General features: G+C 46.6%; 3 protein-coding genes and 1 long non-coding RNA gene across 11 annotated transcripts; all 4 read right to left on the bottom strand.

Annotated features, from left to right (window-relative positions):
• Window positions 1-139: 139 nt before the first annotated feature.
• arhgef11 (Rho guanine nucleotide exchange factor (GEF) 11) lies at window positions 140-10,498 on the bottom strand. 8 transcript variants are annotated; one of them, XM_078794814.1, is made up of 41 exons: window positions 9,410-10,497; window positions 9,125-9,139; window positions 8,902-8,996; window positions 8,723-8,827; window positions 8,603-8,652; window positions 8,479-8,536; window positions 8,192-8,385; window positions 8,052-8,123; window positions 7,081-7,188; window positions 6,961-7,009; window positions 6,681-6,883; window positions 6,498-6,566; window positions 6,331-6,435; window positions 6,152-6,250; window positions 6,037-6,079; window positions 5,863-5,959; window positions 5,394-5,516; window positions 5,278-5,301; window positions 5,072-5,198; window positions 4,909-5,002; window positions 4,805-4,834; window positions 4,529-4,652; window positions 4,244-4,450; window positions 4,108-4,155; window positions 3,884-4,020; window positions 3,673-3,813; window positions 3,529-3,605; window positions 3,327-3,452; window positions 3,137-3,254; window positions 2,922-3,070; window positions 2,775-2,850; window positions 2,508-2,693; window positions 2,336-2,417; window positions 2,173-2,250; window positions 2,048-2,100; window positions 1,765-1,848; window positions 1,553-1,699; window positions 1,342-1,443; window positions 1,099-1,265; window positions 894-1,023; window positions 140-822 (listed from the first exon to the last, which is right to left on the bottom strand). In XM_078794814.1, exons 1-41 carry the CDS (start codon window positions 9,442-9,444, stop codon window positions 773-775), a joined length of 4,077 nt encoding a protein of 1,358 aa, XP_078650940.1. In that variant the 5' UTR covers window positions 9,445-10,497; the 3' UTR covers window positions 140-772. The 8 variants fall into 8 exon arrangements, with proteins under 8 accessions (XP_078650940.1, XP_078650947.1, XP_078650956.1 ...); XM_078794821.1 differs by having other exon boundaries at window positions 6,681-6,880; XM_078794830.1 differs by having other exon boundaries at window positions 1,342-1,398; window positions 9,410-10,496.
• A 758-nt stretch (window positions 10,499-11,256) lies between these two features.
• LOC131125801 (uromodulin-like) lies at window positions 11,257-12,853 on the bottom strand. Its single transcript, XM_078789139.1, has 5 exons — window positions 12,772-12,853; window positions 12,522-12,706; window positions 12,312-12,445; window positions 12,001-12,246; window positions 11,257-11,923 (listed from the first exon to the last, which is right to left on the bottom strand). The coding sequence occupies exons 1-5, from the start codon at window positions 12,851-12,853 to the stop codon at window positions 11,617-11,619; spliced, it is 954 nt and encodes a 317-aa protein (XP_078645265.1). The 3' UTR covers window positions 11,257-11,616.
• A 187-nt stretch (window positions 12,854-13,040) lies between these two features.
• LOC144901297 (uncharacterized) lies at window positions 13,041-13,507 on the bottom strand. The gene is made up of 3 exons (XR_013629482.1): window positions 13,411-13,507; window positions 13,263-13,325; window positions 13,041-13,186 (listed from the first exon to the last, which is right to left on the bottom strand). It is a non-coding gene; the product is annotated as an uncharacterized LOC144901297 (long non-coding RNA).
• A 5,254-nt stretch (window positions 13,508-18,761) lies between these two features.
• sgms2b (sphingomyelin synthase 2b) lies at window positions 18,762-23,146 on the bottom strand. Its single transcript, XM_058066698.2, has 7 exons — window positions 22,957-23,146; window positions 21,766-22,403; window positions 21,581-21,698; window positions 19,754-19,811; window positions 19,559-19,654; window positions 19,322-19,488; window positions 18,762-19,245 (listed from the first exon to the last, which is right to left on the bottom strand). The coding sequence occupies exons 2-7, from the start codon at window positions 22,287-22,289 to the stop codon at window positions 19,072-19,074; spliced, it is 1,137 nt and encodes a 378-aa protein (XP_057922681.1). The 5' UTR covers window positions 22,290-22,403; window positions 22,957-23,146; the 3' UTR covers window positions 18,762-19,071.
• Window positions 23,147-23,204: the final 58 nt, after the last annotated feature.

The raw sequence follows: 23,204 nt of genomic DNA, 5'->3' as shown, positions 1-23,204 counted from the left end.
GGCGCACACAGTATATGTGATAACACACTCCTTCGCAGCTGATGAAGGATGCGGGGGAGGCCGGTTGCCTTGGCAACGTGGGAACGCAACTGACCCCTGGCTGCTTCTCATTGATGACGACAACAAAAGACTAACAATCTCAAGTTTACAGTCTCCTTTTAATGTCACAAAGTGACATCATCCTTGTCCAACACAACCAAGGAAGACAACATGGAACATGTCGATGACATTAGTTTAACACATACACACACATACACGCACACACACACGTGAGTTCATACAGTAATTTCGCTTGTGCAACACTTACAAAAAAACAAGAAAAAAAGTCGGCGCATCAACGGGTGACTTGAAGAAAATGGGCGTGGAAGGAGAATATGAAAGTTGTCGACCAATCACATCCCGTCATCGCTTTTGACTTTGGTAAGCCCTCGAGTGGCCTGGTGGCCGATTCCTTCCTGTCCACCAACAGAACTGCTTGCCATCCAAACGGTTTTTTATGACAAAAAGGGGTTAGCTTAGCATAGCCCTCCCATGATGTCTTGATGCTAAGCTAAGCTATTCAGCAGCCGTAGTAGTAAAAACACAGCGCTCAGTCAGTAGTGGGTGTGGCCTAAGACATGCTAGCCCTGAAGAATTCCAACACAGTTAGTCGGCTGAAGGTGGGAGGGGTCTACTGGGATGCATCGTGGGTAAAGTGCTGGAGTGATTGTTGCTCTTCGAAAGAGGTTACTGGGCGGACGTGGTTCCGGTAAGTCTCTTCCCAGTCTGGACCTCAGAATCCAGTGGACTGTATCTTGGGCTGCGGGGGGCTTTCTTCGTTGCCTGCGCACGATACAAACGTGTGTGTGTGAAATGCTTCCATGTTGCTTCGGTCTCTTGTTCTGAGGTCTCACCATCTGCCGAGCCACGCTCCAGAGATGGCGTCCTGGAGACTGTGGCAGAACAGGTCGCTCGGTCTTCTTCATGATCGACTGCTGGCTCTCTGAGCGATGTTAGCAGTTTGTGATGCTCCTTCTCAATGTCCTGTGGCGACGCCGTAAGACGACACGGTGAGGATGGACGCCAAGCAACCCAAGTACTCGCGGCACGCAAACTCACCTTCAACTGCCGCAGCTTGCTCATTAAGTTTTCCATGATGCTGAATATCTCCTCCACATTTTTGACCACGTGGCACTGCTGCAAAGCCTCCGACGCACGGCTGTCCTCCTGGTCGTCAGTGGCACTCTCTCCTTGCTGAGTGGGCAAGACCAGGTAGAAGATGTTTCCTGTCCGCAAACACAACATCCAATCAGAAGAGCTACTCGCTTTACTCAATAGACAACACCACCGGGTTGGCATTACCGGGCACGGTGGGCCGGCTTGGCAGCGATGACTGCTCAGATGCCATCGTGACATCATCTGTAACGTAATTAAAGACAGAGGAAGAAGAGCCCGCCACCACAGCTGTGTAGAGGACATGTGTGTGTGCACGTGCACGTGCGTGTGTATGAGTACATGTGAGGAGAACGAGTGTAAAGTAGGAAAAATAAAGAAAAAAAGATACGACCGTTACCTTTTCTTACAACCTGAGCACCACCATGTAGCTCCACCTCCCCATGATGGCCACTCAACCAGCTCCTTTCAACAGGCGTGTCGAGGGAGGCGTGGCACAAGGCGTCATCGCGCAGGTCGAGTAAGATGAGCTTTCGCAGCGTTTCCACTGGCAGGGAAAAAGAAGGAGGATTTAACCACAATGACATTGTTTTATTTTGTGTGAGTCCTTACCATCCTTCAATGCAGCCTGTGCCACGCCCGCTACGCCTCCTTCACCACAGGGCTGGCTGTCGGATTGCAACCTCATGGTGCTTTCTGGAAGTACAAAATTAATGTGTGTGTGTATATATATATATATATATCAAATATGCAAACAAGGTTACATTGAAGTAGATGTTTACTGTTAAAGGAGTAGGAATAAGCAAACCTTATTTAGAGCTTATATAGTGGAATATACCCGTGATCTTTGGTGTGTGTGTGTGTGTGTGTAATATAATACAAAAATGGCATGTACCTGGATATGGAGGATTTTGTGGTACAGGGGACATGCTGCCGACACTTGGAGAACTAGCAAAAGGACACCATTAGCATCCGTTAAACTTGAATGGCACCAAGATGGAAAAGACGTCATGAACTCACGTCATGGCCGCTGAGCCATGATTGGTGGCAGGGGAGCAGGTGGCGGCGGCGATAGCTTTTTCTAATAAGTCCTTCCAGCTGAAAGACAAACATGTCGCATGTCATAACATGGCCACCAAAAAAAAAAAAAAAAAAAAAATCAGGAAAGTTAACGACAGCTCACATGTTCTTCTCAGATGCCGTCCCTGCCACCAGCTCGTAGATCTGCCTCTCGGTGGCACAGATAACGTAGAGTGCTTTATTGTCTGCAAGGGGGAAGAAGAAGAAGGTGGACGAAAGGCTATGTGGACAGGCTTCTCAACTCCTTTGTCGTGTTCCCGTGGCAGCAGCCTAACCTGTGGCGACTGAGCGCACCAGCAGCGAGTCCAACTTGATCAGCGGGCTGAAGGATGTCTTGCTGTCTCCGCCTGCGCCACCACCACCGCCACCAAGCCAGCGAGAAGGGGGTCGCAGCTGCAGACGCTCGTCTGGGCCGCGCTGCAGCAACAGCAGGCAGTCTGACAGCAGCAGGGCTTGAATGTCTGAAAGGGCAGACGTGCCAAGGGGACATGTCAGTATGCTGGTGACAATTGGTTGCTTTTTTTTTAATTTTTTATACTGACCTAACTGCTTGTCCTTGCCGACTTTCCAGACCAGCGGCCCCTCGTGGATCATTTTCTTGGTGCTGAGGTCCAGACTCTGGCAAAAAGACGGGATATGAATGATGGGAACATGCCATATTGATATTGGCATGCTCGTCACATGGCTACCTTGAAGAGCGGAGAAGTATCCAGTCTGCGTTGGTACTGGCTCAGACGCTGCTGATGTTCAGTCTCCCTGATGACCTCGTTCACGGCTTGCAGGATTCCTCTGCAACAGAACTGTGCTTGCTGGAGGGCAGGGAGGTCAGTGGAGGCAGCTGATGGAGAAACAGAGCATTAGCATTAGCACGTGATGAACTAAGCGGTCCCGCCAGGTCGCTCACCCTCCGTGTGCTTGATGATGTTGTCCAGAAGAAGCGGGTATTTGGTCAATCTCTGCATTTCAGACACCAATAGGTCTCTGAGCTGCAGCCGACGACAGTGACGACTCGCCTCGCACTCCTGAGAGAGTCACAGCGGCATGTGAGCAGCAGCAGACATCTTGGCTCGGATGTGAACAGCGGCAAGGTGTACCTGGACGATGTGGGCGAAGCGTGGGTCTTTGCGTTGCTTGTTCTTGATGAGCTCCAGCGCCTGAGACTGCTGCCTGCACAACTGTGACACCTGCTCTTGAAACTCCTCGCCGGCTGTGCCCTCAAACTGGATACGTAAACAAACATCAGTGCCGTAGAACTCTCACATTTACAGTCAAATGTAGAAATGTCAAATGGCTCACCCTGGCCAACATGACATCACCAATATCTTGAACGATGAGAGACTCCCGACGCTTTTTCATGGCCTCGAACAGGCTGGCTGTGGACGGAGACAGTAAAGACGGTAATACATACTGAAGTGTACAAGTAGGCTCAGGCGTACGCACCATGCAGCTCATAGACTTGTGGCAGGTTGGGAAAGATGCAGGCCAGCTCATCAGAGCTGAGCACTGTTCTCATTTTCTGGAAGAAGATCTGGTCCAGCACTGCTAGTATGCGCATGTGGGACGCCTCAGTGGTGAAGAGCTCTGAGGCAACAAGCGCAGTCAGCTGTCATGTTGTGGCGCACAACAACTGGAAATGTTTTTCAGTCCGCACCGTATATGACGGCCTGACGCTCCACTTCCCTTGGGCTTAGCGTGGCAATGAGTTGAGCCTGCACCGTCTCCTGCCAGTTCTGACCCTCGCACGCCTCTTCTTCATCCGGCAGCAGCGCCAAAGGAGACTCAGTGCTCCTGTGCGGTGCGACAACACACAGACATACATGTTCACATGTCACTTAACTACACGCACAACTCGTGAAGCGTGGCATGTAAAGGCACCTGCGGATGGAGCGTGGCGTGAACGGCGGTGTAGGGTTCTCTAGAGACCTGTGATGACGGAGACGCAAGTAATTAAAAGTAAGTAATTTGGACTTCAAACATCCAAAGAGAAGAACGCCTGTGATCAATGCCCTACCTGGCGGAGCTGCCAGACACAGACGACGAAGCGCTGTGCTGCAGTAGCCTAAGGCCAGGGACCTCCCTCTCCTCACCGGGGTCCTCCATGTCCACGTCACTACGAGAGCGGGGAACGGACTCACCTCCTGAGGTGATGCCTCGCCTCCGACCTTCTCCCTGTGCCTTCAAAGACTCACTGCGAGCCAGACGCACAGGTACGCTCGGACTGCACACACACACACAACGCTCAGTTCAGCTTGCCACAAGACACTTTTCACCGGTTATGGGTGTCAATGTGACCCACCTGTCCACGCCATCATCCCCCCAGCTGCTTGACGACGGTATCTGAGAGTTGCCACCATCTTCGGCCCCAGTCTCTGAGTGGTTCTCAAACTGCTGAATGATGTTCCTCACGCTTCCAGGACGGACTGAGCACACGTACATGAGCACACACGCATGCACACATGGACGTCAAGCAGGGTGAAAGTTAATCCAGAACTAAAACTGAAAACTAACAAACATGGGAGGTCAAGGGGCAACAGACAGCAAAGAAAGAGGCCATGAGATAAGAGTCAAGTACCTTCAGTAGGGGACAACGGGACATGGAATGCTATGAAAGCAAACAAAAAGCATGCAGTGAGACAACCACGACAGAAATGGAGAACAAAACCCAAATGCACTTACTGGACTGAGACGTGCTCCGAGGTTTCCCGATGTACTTCAGGATGGGATTCCTCTTTTTGTCCTCGCCATCTTTCTCCTTCTTTGTACCGCTTAGCTAAAGAGACACAGCATGAAGCGCTGCAGACGTGCAGCATCACAACAGCGAGGAAGCGCTCGCACTCACCTTCTTTGACTTGAGGAACATGAGCCACTTTTCCTTCTCCGTGTTCAAACCAGGGAACACCTTTGAGTCTCTGAGCTTGACACCAGCGTGACGCAGGTACAGAAGCACGGCTGATGCCAGTGGGGAGCTGGAGGTGGCAGAGAGGAAACATGAACATGGAGGCACAGAGAAGATGAACAAAGGAGAAGGAGGACATTTTCTTTAACCTTCTGTCCTCTACGTGCTTGGACCTGTGGCGAGAGCAAAAAGACAAGAGTCACGTGACAGGCAGCGTGAAGATTATGTGGCTGAAGTTATTAGGAAATAAGGTCATGTGACTCACAGAATCTCCCACAAGGCGGTGACCTGCCTGTCCACTACCTGCCTCTCCTTCAGCGGGTCTCCGTCCAGCAGCAGCAGGTCACCTTCGCCGAAGAGAGCGCCCAGGCCCATCATCTGCTTGCTCCTGTCGAAAAAAATATGTCAGCTGAGGTTACAAAATGCAATGTTTACCATTACCCTACGATTTCATTAGCGAGGTGCCCAGTGCCCCAATGCCTTTCTTTCCATTACTGTCTATTATAGATGTTGGAATGAAACTGCGGAGGAGCGATTGCAATACAGTCGGCTACGCTGTGAGTGTGCATGTATCAATGTATCGTTAACCATCCACTCATACACACACTGTGCAAGTACACCCCAAATGTATGGATGCCCCGCTGCTCTTCCAAAGCTGTAAACAGAGAGGAAACACTACTACAAATGCGACCCTGGACTCCGCTCCAAGTCGGCCACTCCAATGGCAAACTTGCCTGTAGTCTGCAATCTGATCCTGGATGTCGGGGAGCACATGCTGCTGCAGCTCGGACAGCGGCCCGCGGATGTCCTCTTGAGCATGCAGGCGGCTCTCTGTAAGGACAAAAAGACAGGATGCGTGAAGGGAATGCGCAGCTCTTGGCGAGGAGAACAATGACTGCCGCTTTTACCAATGTCTGCAAGGTACTCTTCTGGCACTTTGATCTTCAAAGGCTGAAACATTGATTGAATGCAGCGTTTAGTAGTGACACCAATATCCAACAAGAACAGCATGGCGGCACATACGGCATCTGGATCCAGGAAATGGGAGAAAATCTGCGGTGCGAGTGAGCGAGCATCTTTGGGGGCGGAGCTCAGGTACACCTCCACCATCAGGTAGAACAGCTGTTGTCGGACGCACACACAACGTGTCAGACAATTCTCATAGTGGTCCCCATGCGGTTTGGGGGGGGGGGGCAGCTCACCAGCGGGTTTGGGTCCAGCAGCTGAGTGAAGACGTATCTCATAAAAACTGTCATGTGGGCGGGTCGCGACTTCAGCAGCTCAATGTCTTGGAAAGGGCCATCCATCTGAGGGCGGAGCAGCACTGAGTCAGTGGCAGGAAGGCCAGAAACGTTGAGTCATGACTCACCTCGTTGAAGGTGTAGCTGTCCTCTTCTTCATCCTCCTCCTCTGGCCCAATGATCTGGACCTTCTCGCTCTGCCAACATGCACATCTTAGAGGTCAAACATGCTTGTGTTTGTGCGACAGGCAAGGAAGGCATGCACAAGTAGAAACACAGGAAGTGACATCACAGCAAGCAAGGAGGCTCACCGAATCAAACGGGTTGTGTATATCTGAGCTCTGCTGTCTGGGTAGAAGGCTCTGAATGGAGGACAAGGGGGAGCAGTGGGGACTGTCAAGGGCCTGAGTGTGAGGGGGAGGGGCACAATCACAAACAGGGCTGGCCGGAAAAGGGGAACACGGGCCACCTACCTCACCATCTCCGTCATTCGAGTCCAGCGACAAGCGTACTGCTGGTGCAAGAAGAGGAAGAGTTTGTTACTAGGTGGACTCCTTCAAGCGTTTTTGGCACTCACACCAGGACACAGACCTTCGCCCGCCATGATGTAGCTGCACACACTTTTCGACTGCATTCCCTCCTGGAAGGTACACAAAATAGAGAAACGTGTTTTTTCGGGAGCAGAGTTGAAGAACACCTTCCATCACTCACCACGTCCTGCTGGAGCTTCACGCGCACTTGCTGAGCTCTCCTTTTGGCACTTTCAATCCGTTCCTCCAACGATGACGACGGGTTCCGCGACTGCTCCTGCATCAAGACCTGAAATCACACGTCTGGGATCAGACCACTGGAATGTGATGTCATCACAGTGTGTGTGAGTGTGTGTTTGCGCACATGCAATGTTTCCCCTGGGTTTACAGCTATGGGGTGTCAGCCAAGATATATATCAATATCTGTAATGCAATTGCTCCTGTTCAGTATTCAGTTTTGGATACACACATGCAGCTACACTTTGTGCACATATTGTGCATGTGTGTGGAGAGGGTGGGGGTATGGGGCAATTGTATGGGGCACAAATGCTCCCACATGCAACAACCTTTTTGAGCCCACAATCCCTGGTCTCGACCGTGAAACTAGGCTAGATCTCGTCAGTGTGATGAGAAAATGTAATTTACACATAGAACTTCGACTAGTCTTAAAAAAAACACATTTCCATTAAAAAAAAAAAGTTTCTATGTGGATAAAAGGCTGAAACACATTGCCGTTCTGACCTAGCGGGCGTCCTGAAAACATTTGAGGACACCCCAATGCTACCTTTTGATGTGATTTCTCTAGACACATTGTGTGGTGATTGGCTTCTTTTATGATGTCATTCGACTATATGCTATGAAGTATAAGGATTGGAGAACGCAGACTGTCATGTACTTTGTATCTTGTGTGACCTCTTTACAAAGGTATAATAAACGTCTCAAGTTCTGTACCCAATACAGTTAAACTGCACATTTTGGAGGTGGCCTTTTATGGTGGCCGAGCTGCACGCCTGTGCAAAAGTTGGAGATCTTTTCAGTTCAGCTTATAAAAAATGGGAGCAAAAACATTACTGTTGCATTTATATTTGTGTTGAGTGCATATGAAGGGCATCGTGATATCCAAGAGATCCCCCTCGGTGTGTGTGTGTATACCTGCAGTTCCATCTCTTCTTGTTCCAACATTTTCCTGAGTATCTGAGAGGCATGCCTCTGCACCTGCGGGTCCTAAAATACACACCTATCACATGAGGGAATTATGCCTTTTAGGACTATAATGTCATCAACTCACTGACCTGGAGTGGCTTGGGTCCAGTGATTCTTTGGGAAGGGATGCCGCTTAGTCCTGAAAGTGAAGGTGGAGGGGGTGGAGCATCCACACCCGGTAATGTACTCTGATTGGGTGTGAGGTCAGCAAGGAGGGGCTCCAGGGGCAAGGAGGTCGCTGAAGGTGGCGGCCCTTGTAGAGTGAGCGCTACGTAGGTTCCAGCTGTGGGGTGATGTTGACAGAGCAGAGTGAAGACACGTGTGCAAGAAGTAAGGGTGTCTCCCAGGAAGTCAACATCCTCTTAGCTTGACTCACATTTGATGAGCTTCACCACCTCTTGGTGTGTCATGGAAGACACCAGCGAGCCGTTCACCTGGAGGACAAAAGAGCGACAAAAAGATGATGACAAAGCACTTTGCCAATGTGAGGGAGGACCGACCTTGATGATTCGGTCTCCTTCCTGGACTCCGGCTTTGACAGCTGCACCGCCTATAATGACGGACAATGAAATGCTGAATTAGCTACAAGTGCCAGCTGATCTTTTGAGTACTTAACGCACCTGCTCGCACGTTCTGCACAAGCTTCACACGCTCTCCGCACACTGTGAAACCGAAACCCAACTGGTCCTTCTGCACCACCACACACCGGTGGACAAGGCCGGCGCCTGCAAGAGGCACACACATGGACATGAAGCAGCGTCTTCGGTACCATTTCTAATTCAAGCATTCCTACACTCACCCCCACTCTCATTTGGGACGTCGGTTTGTGGCTCCCTGTGCTGGGCGACTTGAGAGGACTTGCGCTCCGAGTCTCCGATGGTGAGACTACTGAGCCTGTTCGGACGGGACAAGAGACAGGACGATGTGACGTGACGAGGACAAGAAGGATAATTGGGGAGAGCGGTGAAAGGCCGAAAGGAGAGGATGGAAGTGGCATGACAAGCAGTCAGCTGACAACTCACCAAGCGGCGAAGGGGCTGAAAGCATGACGAAGCGGGAAGTCAATCAAAGGGAAAGAGAGAAAAGACATTCAGACAAGGAGTTAAAGGGACGATTAGGAATGGACATTTTCACTGTTTTCTGGCTTCTACAGACTGTTCAAGAAGCTCCACTTTCTCTACTTGCATACCCAAAAGAAGAGGAACGTGCGATTACCTGTCTAAGACTACTGTCCTACCTGTGCTAGTGGACACACAGACAGTCACACACAGAGTCCCACAAGGTGAAAGGTCAGCTCTATAAGTTACCTATCAAGGGTGGATGTGGGCTGGCGGAGACTCATGCCTGCAGTCACTGGGCCGTTGATGTCCCAGTCTTCATCTTGTCGGTGCACATGCTGAGTTGCATGACATCACATAGGATGCTCGTCCATGTCCACCTCAGCAGGTCCAAAGAGCATGGCTACAATCTCAAGTCTAGTCTATTTACATGCGGCTTAAGACCACTGACATTAAAACGATTTAAGCACCCTGGGCATTTTCACCACCTTTACGAGGAAGTCCACCTGCTTAGCGTACAGTATCTTTTATCCTAAAACCATTACTTAAAAAGTTAAATATTTTTCAAATTTAACATGATTTGAGAATCGTGTCATTAGTTAAAGTCAGTCAGTGTAAACACATGTTGTCAGTAACGTGTCAAATAAAAAATGTTACATTGAGTAGCACATCGTAAACAAACAAAGCTAGTTAGCTAGCTAGCGCCGTTGGAGACTGCTGCGTGTGCTATATATGCTATGTATGTGTCTTTTTCGCACTCTAGCATACGAGAAGTAAAGGAATAAAAATGCAAAGTGTACAATTTAACCATCACACGCTAGGGACTCAGTAGGACCATTTACCGCGGCTTGCTTCTTTTAGCTAGCGTTAGCTGGCTGACGGTGGCTTTGCGGCTGGGCCGATGTCGAGCCGCATCATCGCGTGAGTACTGCGGGTTTCGGGAAAACCAACAAACTTCTCCTGTCGAAGATCCTGAACTACCAGGATATGCATGAGCATCCAGATGCTGTTTCATAAAAAGGTCAATACAGTCACCGGCAAGTGAGTGTACAGTCTACTCGGTGTATCCCGTTCTGCGGTTAAAGATGCTAGCTTCGTTTTCCAGTGGAAGCCATTCCCGGCTATGAAAGGGTTACAACAAAGACGCTTCTCTTTATGTTGCACCAAAAGACACACGTTAGTCTGACATAAGTCCGCACTAACATCAAGCCCGAGCAATCCCAAATGGTGACAAAAGGAACAGCTTGTTTTGTTTCTGTCCTTGCTGCGTATTCGGCGCCAGCGCCCCCCTGTGGATACAATGGGGAGGAACCAGCATGTTTTCCCTACTGATCAACGTGCACAGGTACATGAAGATGAGCAAGACACGCTTGTCGTTGCGCAATACGTACCCCGAACGCAATCGGTGCCGCGCATGCGTGGAAAACATCACTTTCTCCTTTAGCATTTTTAAATCTAGCTGAATCGTCTACATTAATCAACAGTGTTTGCATCCAAATATAAGTGCATTTTATGTGTTTTACATTTGATGTTTTTATTTGCGTTAGTTTACTTAGCCGAATGTGACGTTACGTTTGCGCTACGTGCATTACGTAACCTTTTACGTAGCTCCGTCTTGATTGGATCTCAGAAGGCAATAGAAACATTCATTGATTTTCTATTGCTTGTCCTCACAAGGGTCGCGGGGGTGCTGGAGCCTATCCCAGCTGTCTTCGGGAGAAGTACACCCTGGACTGGTGGCCAGCCAATCACAGGGCACATATAGACAAACAACCATTCACACTCACATTCATACCTATGGACAAATTGGAGTCGCCAATTAACCTTGAATGTTTTTGGAATGTGGGAGGAAACCGGAGTACCCGGAGAAAACCCACGCATGCACGGGGAGAACATGCAAACTCCACACAGAGATGGCCGAGGGTGGAATTGAACACTGGTCTCCTAGCTGTGAGGTCTGTGCGCTAACCACTCGACTGCCGTGCCGCCCACAATACAATCATCCGCATGCTAAAACACCCAACAATATATTGTATATATGAAGTATGGTTACTGACCATTTATGTTCATTAAAAAAATAAGTACGTGTATTTTCTAAAAGGAGACATACAATCCATCCAAACATATTCGAGCAAATGCTCTTGTGTGTATATATATATATATATATATATTTTGTGGCAAAAAAACACTTTTTCACATCGCTCTATATACATCAAGTGTGTAAATATAGCACAAGTTGTGACTTTGAGTCAGTCATAAAATGACAAGGTCATAAGACATTTGTAGTGTTTTATAAAAAAAAAAAAAAAAGGTACAAAGTACAAAACTCCCAAAAGATGATCGGCACAGAAATGACCGTCGAAAACAAGTGATGATGAGAACTAGTTTAGGCCGTCCGATGGCGCCATGCTCCCGTACACATCCTCCCTAGGCGGTTCAAACCATGCTGATGTGTGTTACGTCGCTATCGACATATGTAGACCTGGCACGCCGGCGTCTCCCAAAACCTTTGTCACAGTTCTGGAAAACAAAGAGGCAGAAAGATGAGGTTGGTCTTCCAGATGATCCGTCAGAGTGCATGTTGCGGTGTAGAGGCAAACCGGGACACATTGGCGGGTCTGTTTGGGACACAGCACAACTCTGCAGTGCAGGTGGATGGGGTCGGTATTGTGGGAAAAGCGAAACATGTTGAAAGAGAAGTGGCTGGATATTCCCACTCCATTGGCAGTCAGCGTGACTTTTGAGTCATCCCGAATGGCACATCTACCACAAAAAGGAAGCGTCGAGAGCCAGAATATAATGAATCCACCGGCACACAAAGTTTATTGCGCTCATCTTACCCGCTCTCGATGAGGTTGTATCTCGGACTCCCGTCGCCTGTGACTTCATTGGTGGCCCAGCAGGAGTCAATCACTATGGCGAGTGATTTCTCTGTCTGGATCTCGGCAGTCAGCTTGATCCAAACCTTCTGGTTGAGCTGGATTTCTGAGTTCCAGTTCAAAAGTTTCCAGTGGTTGGCATCCTCGTAGGCTGTCATGGTCAAGTTGTACTCCAGATTTCCAGATTTAATGGACCGTCCCACAGAACTGAACACACACACACTCAGATTTACAAAGCCAGAGAATTCGTCATGTGTCCAGATGCCACTGACTTGTCCTGGATTCCAAAGGACAAGGTCAGTTGATCGGCCGGCTGTGTGAAGACGCAAGAGAAGTCAATGTGGACTGTCTTTGAAGCGTTGGAATGCTGGATTACATTCTGGAAGATGATTTGGCTGTAGTCGGCCTGCGGGGTCACCAGGATAACCGTGTGACATTGTTCAACACGCTATTTACCCCGACTACCTTAAGATAAAACGAACCGTGATGTTGGTGCCGCAGGTGTTGCTGCCATTGAAGCGGAAGTGCACCATGTGGGTTTCATTGTCCAGGTGACCTCTGCATGTGTCATCATTGAGGTGCAAGTCAGTGTAGTTGATTCTGATGTCCTCCAGCAGACAACCGACCAGATCGAATGAAGCACTGCTGTCATCGCATACCAGCTGGCCTGGAGATCACAATGTTGGTTAGAAAAAAAAAAATCACACACTTCTTCATGTCTACGTACCATACGTGTGCGTCGTCCTGTACGGCTCAGCGAAAAGAGCTCGACAGTAGCAGGCGGCCTGTCCTTCCACAAAACCACAGAACTCATGATCTTTACAGTCTGTGCCCTCACAGAAGGTGTTTCTGTAAGCTGAAGAACAGAAAGACAAAGTCAGTCACTGCGTAGCTATTTGATTGTGCCGCTTTGAGCTTTTTTTTTTCCTGATCACAGTATTTCTTACAGCAATTGACTGCCGACTGCCAGTCTTCACCGTGAGATACACGTGAATCGCACAATGTGCCGTAGGAATTCAGGAAATGACAGTCTAAGCCATCCAATGCAGGATATCGGCACAGATTGTCAATGCAGCCCTTGACGTATGGCTCGGGATTGATATCGCTGTGACAGAAACTGAAGTCGCTCCCGTTTATGAGATTACATCTGTCTCACAGAAGAAGATGAACAAGATTACACCTCCGAAGTGATTAATTACGGAACGGGCCACTGAATCACTTACCGCTGGGTCATAGCGTCACAGTCGATTGTGCTGTCTTCTGTGTCGCTGTGGAGGATCTCACAGCTTGGGGTTGACAAACCACATAAAGTAAGCTTTCCAAGGAGACAGGGGACACTTTTGCTAAAGGGGGACTTGGGTCCAATCTTACCCGCTGGGACTGGAAGTAATGACCTTGGAAGCGTGAAAGTCGCTGCTGTTGCCACACAAACCCTGCAGAGGAGGGACGTCTCCGCCCGGTCCTGACAGCCGCATTGATAATGAAAACAGAATGTGAGTCATAGTGTGGGTCATATGACTGAATAAGGTTTAAACGGAATGGTCGGCGTACCACTCATTATCATCAGAGTGGCGTATCCGTCAAAAAGGAAAGTAATTATATACTCGGACAACAAAAATATGCCACTGATTCCCGCGTCTGAGTTGTAGAAAATGTTTTCGATCTGCGTTGCGTTACCCTGCAAAAAGAAGGTCACAAGTCACCTCATATAACTTTCTCAGCATCTAGCGGGATACTTGCTATGATATGCTATTTTGAGGTGTGTTGAGGTTCTGGTGTAGATGGGATCCAGCAGCTGAAACACAGTAGCTTACCCTGATTTTCCCGTCTTGCTCGATGACGATGTTCTTGTTTGCCTCCCCAAAGTCCAGCAACAAGCTGTCCAACATACTGACATCTTTCCGACGCTGCTCCTGGAACTTTGCCACAACAGACTGCCCCGGAGTTGCATCCAGACTAAGTAGTTTGTACCCGCAGCGATCAGGGATGGAGTTGACATTGCCATAAAAGTCAATGACGGAAGAACCGATGACAGAGCACTCCAAGTGGAGTTCGCATCTAATGCAGAATTCCCATGATAATGGATCAAAAAAATACCACCAGGAATCACCCCTCCCGTTTCTTCCCCATCACCAGACACTAACTTCTGATTATTGCAGATCTCCAAGGAGCTGCACTTGTTCACAGTGAGGCCTGAGGTGGAGTTGCAGCTCAGGGAGAAGCATATATTAGTGATGTTGAGTGACGCTCCGGCTTTATGAAGTGTACCTGAAAAGTCAAAGGTCAAGCACATGTGTGCTAAAATGATGACTGTCATGTTAGAGTGACAGTGTCTTCACCAACCTTCGTGTCTGCATGAACTGACGTCGTAAAAATGAGTGGTTGTCAACTGTGAATATGGGATGCTAGTGGATATCCGGGTGTATACGATAGCCACCATGCGCAGGTTCTAAACGGGAACACAGTCTAGAATTGTATAGTTTTGGGTGTGTGTACAGCAAACGTCTACTCACAAGTGCTCCCGGGTTTTGGTCGCTGGCTGCAAAAATGGAGAAGACTCCCTGTGTCCCATAGTTGTGAAACCTGTATGTGAACTTGAGCGGGGCGGGGGTTGACGGGTGTTAGGACTGCTTAGAAGTGCAAGATAGATCTGTGAGGAAATCCCTTTTTAATTCATGCCCACACTCACATTCTTATCTACAAGGAGGGTGACCACACACTTGGCTGGGTTGAGGATGGGCAATTTAGTGCGGATTTCAGGGTCATCTTGTCCTCCATTGCTTATGGACAGTTCGATTACCTCCTTTTCATAGATGGTTGCCAGAACACACTCCTCTGAATTGCTTTCATTGTAGTAACCGTCAAAGCAAAGCACCACAATGGTCCCCGTGTAGCTCACCTGTAAATATTTGCATTGAGAAGAGCCGAGAGCACAATGGCAGCAAAGCAAAACAAACAAAAAAAAAAAACCCTCACGTAGATTTGAGAAAATGTCTCTCCATAATACGAGACGGGGCAACTGCTGACGTTGAGCACTGACGGCCCATTGAATTCCGTCCCGGTGACCTCACCTGGACGACACATATGCATGCTATTCATTGGCACAAGCATAACACGAGCTACCTTTCACACGTTTACCTGGCAGCAGGCAGAGCAGCATGATTGACAGCTGCAGAACAGACAGGGGCCGCATCTTCAATAGCTCTGTCATGGCTCACGGTGACTGCGCTGCAGTGGATATGAGTGTGGCTTGCGTGCTGGTGACAGGATCAAGAAACCTGAACATGTAGAAAGCATAATGATAATCAATCCTCATAAAGCAGAGACAATATGATGTTTGTTTCGCTCCCTTTGATCACTTCCTGATCACTAATGTGCCACTCATACACATACTGTATACGCACATACTATACATTGTCTATTTTTATTCATTGTAGTAAAATCATAGTAAAACTTCTAACTTCTGCCTGTAATTGACAGCTGATCAACCCAAAAGGGAGCAGTGATTGACTCCAGCTCGGCATGCGGCAGAAGAGGATATGCACAATAAAATAATAATTATAAAAGAAACTTACCCTGAGCAGTCGGCTGATGCAGGAGTTGTTAAAGTTTGCCCACCTGCTGCTGCTTTTATGTCTCCCAACACTCCTTCGTGCATGCCCAGCCCATGTGAAGAATGCCGAGGAACATATATGTGAGCGTTCTTGTTGTTTGGGTGCACATCTTCACCTAATTATGTGTCTTCTCAACACACAAAGACAAGATGAAAGCATTTGAGTGTTTGTGTGTGTGTGTGAGAGAGAGAGAGAGAGATTAATATGTAATCGCGGTGAGTCCAAATTGGTGCTGAGGCCACCATGCTGCTGGAGACACCCCCAACCTCATGGTGTACCTCAGAGGTAACGAGGTTTTGACTCCTGATGCTGTTGACTGGTACCACCTAGTCTTGGCTGGGGTGCTATGAGGAGAAAAGTAAACAACTGTCATGATTTAAAATAGTAGAACATTAGTTCTTTTTTTTTGGGAGGGGGGACCGAAGTGATGTTCTTTCATGAGCAGCATTGGCACTTGATAAAGCATTAGCATAGCATTGATACTAGAACATGCTGGTGCAGGAATGCTGCTCCTCACACAGCTGCACGTGAATCTTTTCTCATGCTTCAAGGATGTATCTGTGTCAGACCCCTCCATCAAGGTATGTGATTAATTTTCGCTGGAATGTTGACGTTAGCTTCCTCCAGGCCATGAAGGAACAAAGCACCATCACCTCGCAGCTGTCAATCTGTTTATAATAAAACATATTGTTCTACCTTGCCCTGTTTGACAGCTTTGTCATACATCTAGGGCACATTTCTATTTATTGTAAGTAAATTAAATTTGAATGCTGTGAGGCTGCCCGGCAGAGAAGTGGTTAGCGCGCAGGCCACACAGCTAGGAGACCCGAGTTCAATTCCACACAGCAAATTTTGGTCTTTGGAATAAACTCCATGTGAGTTAAAATCAAATCAATCTGAGTGTACATGCATGATCATCCATCGACTCCACAGGAGTTGATCTTTTACCCCCTATTCAGAGTTAGAACTGAACTCTTGGTGTTAAAATACTACTCTTAAGAGAGTGAAATGTGACTCAAGAATGGAGTTGATTTTAATATTAACTCTTAACCGGTGTTAAAGGCCAACACTTAGTATATAGTTAATTTAACACTATTTAGAGTTGACATTCATTTTATATGCGGAAATTATTACACTGAACATTTTACTGTGTATGACAAATTTATTTAATTTATTAAACAATTCATACAGTGGAGGTTTAAAAATTCCATCCTGTATGAAAACATTTCAATACAGTTCAATACATATTCTTTTATCACGGTCATCCCTGCCGGCTTGGAGTGGAGGATTTGCTCCACGTTCTGAAAAGAACAAAACAAAAAATGAAATGAAGCATAGTTTTCAGGTTATCCTGGTTGAAGAACAAAAACTTAATATGAAGAAGCTATAAAATGACATTTCTTGCACAAGTACTGTCCATTAAAGGTTCAGTATCACTTGTACTTGGACTGCTTGAGACAGACAATGTATCTGTCAAACTCGGAGAGGAGGAAGATGACAAGAGTATAAGAAATATATATCCACAAATCTTTAATAAGTGCCTGTATAAATAATCCCTAAAACAAAACATAAACATTCCATACAGTATAACTCTGCTTTACCACATGTAGCGAGAGTCACATACTGTGTCAGGTTGGAGCCATCACCCAACTCTCAAATACACATTGCACAATCCAGTTAGTGTAGGAAAATACTTGTTGGGGCGGATTATTACTGGACAGTAGCACACACAAACTCTATTCTTGCACATCATCAGGCAAGATACAATTTCCTCAAAATATAAGTGACCTACCCTAATCAGTACAGATGACAAAACACATGTCTTTGACTGTTGCAACTTCAGGAAAGACTGGCCTTCTATGGCCTGGTAGTCTGTGACTTCCAGTGCTGTGCTCTCTGGGATTTAAAAAAAAAAAAAAACTTCTGCTGAACTGTACCAAAACAACAGGGATGTCATTTATAAAATGACAGTTTAATATTTTCTTCACAGTTTTAAACACATACCTGCACTGAGAAAGTGATTCTTCCAGTTTCTCCACGTTGTACTTTTACTAACATCTTGAGACACACGTAATTTAGTGGTGCACCTGACGACAGTGGGATTTTAACCTTGCATACATCACAGTCAAAAGCGGTTAATAACGTCCAATAGTAAAGTGACGTCGCTGCAGGCCTGCACTCGTCTATGGAGGACCAAAACTGCCAAAATAATAAATAAAAAAATAAATATAAATGGAAATAAAAACAATTTTTTTTTTTAATTTTTGAATCTTGTTTTTTATTTTTGTATTAATTTTTGTTTTTATTTATTTATTTATTTACGTATATCTTTTTTTATTTTTGTTTTTATTTCCATTTATATTTATTTTTTGTATTTAATTTTTATTTTTTTTTTTTTCACTTTTATTAATTTATTTATTTACGTATATATTATTTTGGCAGTTTTGGTCATAGAAATGCAGAAGGAAAAACTATTCAAATGAGGGGGCGGTCCTAAGTGTGTCTTGGGTTGAACTGTTCGCCTATTGGTTGATCGACATGTGAGTGCGAAAATCGACTAGGTATGCCTGCAAACGGCCACAGCAAGGCAGGTGTGTCAGTGCAGGTCCCTGAACACCCATGGAATCGACCCCAAAAAATGACACTGCCTGGTAGTAGTCCTTAACACATGTGGTAGTCTGGGTTAAAAAAATAAACTCAAAAAATTCAACTTTCTTTCCATCAATTATTAAATTGATGTTTAACAAAGACATACTGTAAAGAAACGTAACAATTCTAATTGCTCATGTCTGCTCTGGCTTTCCCGGTAGCCTGGAAAACCTGTTGTTTTGTTACATGAACTTGCAGCTTGGCATTTGAAGCATTTTTCTTTTGCACTTGTTTTTATCCTGCAGTGTATATGTATATATATATATATATATATATATATATATATTAACATTTGCTGCATTTTCCTGCTATGTTTTTAGTGTTTGTGGTGTTGGATCGTTTCTGTTTGCAGCGTTTAGATGTTGCTGTATGTTCAGTCAATTACTAACTTGCATAAATTAACAATAACAATCAACAATCACACACATCTCATTAAAAGGTGAGGGGAGGGAAAACAAGTCAATCTTCACGGACGCACGTGACAACTTTATTAAGCCAACTCTTCGCAGCAGTTTCCAGCGTCCGATGCAAAGTAGCAGAAGAAAGTCAATAATTATAATAATTAACAATTATGCACAGAAAAACGCTATGTACAACACCAATGCCCAAATGCGAGATATCAGTAGAACACGAGCAGGCTAGCAGCCCTTCCATAGTGTCACAAAGGACAACATCATTCTGCTGTTAGCATGGCAGTCTAAGAGGAGTGTCAACAAAGATGGACTGGTCACAAATGAGTAAGACACTTTTTTTTTAAAAAAATCGTCCATCATTCGTCCCTGCCTCCTTCTACGATCCTGTAACGTTGTCTGCATGAAGACGGCAACGGCAACGGCCATGAGAAGACGACAGGGACAGTCGTTTGAACGTTTCTCTCCAAGAAGTTGAACACAGGATTCCACCATGTCCGTGACAGGAAGTTATTGGGTGCCTGACGCAGAGCCTGACAGGAAGCAAATTTTTTTTTTTTTTTTTTTTTACAACTTTAGCATGTAAATGTGTGTGTGTGTGTGGCTTACATGTGTGTTGGCCATGGTGTGGTACCACCAGAACACCCTGGTAGTGACAAAGTACCCAACCAGCACGTCGATGCTGTAGTGCTCGTGCGCCACTAGGATGCAAAGTACCCCAGAGGCGCTGAGCAGCCAGCACATCCAGTGGTACCAGCACATCCAGCGAGGAGAGTCTGTCCAGAACAAAGTCACGTCACTGTCACATGAACGCCACACCTCGACATGCACATGAAGACAACTCACACTCTTTGATAAAAAGATAAGACAAGGTGAGCATGACCGTGTGGCCGCTGTACAGGAAGTCGCCGCACATCATGTGAGAGCTTGTCAGAGACAAACCTGCATGCACACACACACACACACACACACACACACACAAATTAGGACAAAGGGTGCTTGACAAAGTTCAGCCATGAACAAAGAAAGAATTGAGTCAACCTCCTCCTGAGATGAGCCTCAGAATCCTCCAAATCTTTCCGGTTGAGTCATCGTAGAGCTGCAAGATGCACGCACACACACATTCTGTACATACATATGAAATATATATCTGTACTCACATACACAGTACACACACACAGTATATACGTATACCAGTGGCTCCCAAACTTTTTACAGTCACGTACTTCAGAAGCCATTGTAACCCCTACTCCTGCACACTAACGTGAAATATTGAAGATATTGTTTTTCATTTTCATTCACGTGGAAATTGGTGTACCCCAAAGCACTGATACCTGACACCATATACTATGGTGTGATAAAATGTTTACCCCCTGCCTGATTTTTCTTTTGCATGTTTGTCACACTTAAATGTTTCAGATAATCAAACAAATTTAAGTACTAGTCAACTTAACTTAGATTCATTGAGAAAGGTTATAAAATACTCTCTTTTGGGACTCCAGCCAACCACAGTGAGAGCCATTATCCACAAATGGCGAGATCATGCAACTGTGGTGAACTTTCCCAGGAGTGGCTGGCTAACCAAATACCCCAAAAGCGAAGTGACAACTCATCCAACAGGTCACAAAAGACCCCACGACTACATCCCAAAAAATATAGGAAGATTACGGCTCCGTCACGAGGCTAACAACATGACTTGCAGGTAGTCAGAGTCAGTCAATCTGAGACAATCTCTGGATGGTTTAAATAGCTTTTCACAAGTAGCGATCCAGCACGGTGCCAAACAAACACAAATCAACAAATACGCGACACACAACTCATCCAAACCCACTGCACTGGCTGGGAAGTAAAAAAGGAGGGGCGTTCACGTGCTTTTTAACAGACAATCTTTTAGCGTTCATAGCTCATACTGTATATGTCACATCCGTTATTGATGCACATTCCGGATGTCTTCTTCAGTAAAATAACCTGTGGAATTTTATTTCATTTTTGATGTGGTTTGATGTTTAAAGTGCTCCTGAAAAAAAGGGACAAAAGAACATATACTAGCTGATTGTATGACACTTTTAGAGACAAAATAAGTTTGCCCACCCCTGGTTTAACTTTTTGGAAGGTGTGTGTCCCATTACATCTGGTGTAAAAGTGATGCTGCATTTCAGAAAAAGAACATCATACTAACGGTAAAATATGGTGGTGGTAGTGTGGTGGTCTGGGGCTGATTTGCTGCTTCAGGACCTGGGAGACTTGCTGTGATAAATGGAACTGAATGAATTCTGCTGTCTACCAACAAATCCTGAAGGAGAATGTCCGGCCATTTGTTTGTGACTTGAAGCTTAAACCAACTTGTATTCTCCACCAGGATAATGATCCAAAACACACCAGCAAGTCCCCCTCTGAATGGCTGAAGAAAAACAAAATGAAGACTTTGGATTGACCTAGTCAAAGTCCTGACCTGAATCCTGTTGAGATGCTGTGGTGCTTCACTGCAAATAATTTGCAGACTCACTGCAAATTATCACAAACGCTTGATTGCAGTTGATGCTAAGGGTGGCCCAATCAGTTATTAGGTTTAGGGTGCACTCACGTTTTCACACAGGGCCATGGAGGTTTGTTTTTTTGCTCCCTTAATAATAAAATGTTTCATTTTATTAAACTGCAATCTGTCTTCAGTTGTGTTTTCATTGACTAATAGTTACATTTGTTTGATGATCTGGAACATTCAGGTGTCACAAAAAAATTAAAAACACAGTAATAAACTTACACATGAATAATCATACCCACAAACATGCAGAATGACATGGATGACGTGTGTGTGTGTGTGTGTGTGTGTGTGTGTGTGTGTGTGTGTGTGTGTGTGTGCATGCATACCTTGGGCGCACACACCATGTGTCTGCCTGGCACGGGGAGGGTGGTGATGTACATGGTGACACAGCGGTACATGTACAACGTTCCAATGAGGAAGAAGCAGCGGCGACCAATAATGGCTCTGTAGGAGGAAGACGGGGTAGCGGTTAGCGGGTGTGGTGCTGCCGTGCTCATGATGGCGTTCTTACTTGTGTTTGAGGAGGAGCCACTGGACCAACCAGAGTCCCATCAGGATGAGGCCGTTGACCTCAGTAACGGTGAAAGCCCAGGGAACGCGCTCCACATAGTCAAAGAACTTGTCGGGCAGCGGCGGGCTCACGGACTTGTCAGGGACCCTTTCATGCACGATGGTGATGACCACGGTGGTGAAGACCAGGTTACAGACAGCATAGAGAAAAGCCACGCCTGTCTTCCACCACTCCTTGGGGAGATGGTCGGTGCGCTCATTGGGGATCGAGATCTTCACATAGTCACAGTGGCGTCTCAGACCGCTGCTCAGAGTCTGGACCAGCTGGTTCTGCTGGATGAGAATGCTCAGCCTGCTGCGTTTGCTCCTGCCATTGGACGAGTCTGTGGGTGGGGGGGCTGCGGGCCGCTCAGGGCTGCCGTTGGGTCGAGCGGGCTCGGATGAAGTTGTCGTAGTTACGTCCACTTCCACGTGAGGGTGTATGTCGTTGTCATCTTGGTCCTGGATCAGACCCGAAGCCGCCATGAAACTCGTTTGGACTTTGGATGGTCGGACCAGTCCAAGCGCTAATGACGAGCCTCTCTGGCTGGTCCCAACTGATTGGTCAATAGGGTGGACTCAGGGAGGTGAGGCACACACCTGAAAGACAACAAAAGTTTTCATAAATAACACAGCAGCCACGATGACCCCAAACAGGAAGTGATTTCAGACACAATTTTAAACACAACACTGTCCTTACCACTAAATGTCTCTGCAGCCTCTCCACTGCGCATGCTCCTGCGCACACTATAAAAAGTCTAAGTTGTGTTTAAAAGGACAAAGTATATCGATACAAACTAGTGGTTTAACAAACATACGCGTTACTGTGGTCAAGACATCTTGCACCACTTCTTGTTTACGCCTCTTGTACTCAAATCAATGTCAGGAGATTCTAATTAGGCCAATTCAGCGACAGCCGGCCTGACATTACTGGCCTGGCCACAAACTCCATCAAAAGTATGTGTTTGTTTTTTTTCCTAACTTCACCAAACAACAGGTTTTCGGTCATCGGGTGGATTACGAAATGGAAGAGACTGGAGACCGAAATTAAAGGACTTAATCGTGTTTCTCTCACTCGAAACGTATGTTAGAGAAATAATACAAAAACGAGCGCAGACTTGCGGGAGAGTCAGACCGGAAGTGAGAAACGCACCTGTTGGACGGACTGAAGACGTCTCAAAGCGAAGAAAAACAAAGGTGTAAATTATTCCACCCTGGAATCTTCTTGTGAACTCTTCCTGTTCTTTGGTAAACTTGGTCAGTGTGGACGCGCTCGGGCTCGTGTGGTTTCGATGTGAACGCGCAGCTGTGGCACAACTATGGCCTTTTCCGGTACCGCCTCCGTGACTCACCTGAGTTCGGCCAAATTCGTTTTTTTCCGTAACCAACCAGCGAAATGTC

This window comes from Doryrhamphus excisus, linkage group LG2 (assembly GCF_037039965.1).
Source record: "Doryrhamphus excisus strain RoL-2023G ecotype Guam linkage group LG2, RoL_Dexc_Guam_v1.1, whole genome shotgun sequence".
NCBI lineage: Eukaryota > Metazoa > Chordata > Actinopteri > Syngnathiformes > Syngnathidae > Doryrhamphus > Doryrhamphus excisus.
This window is presented reverse-complemented; position numbering and strand designations above follow the sequence as displayed.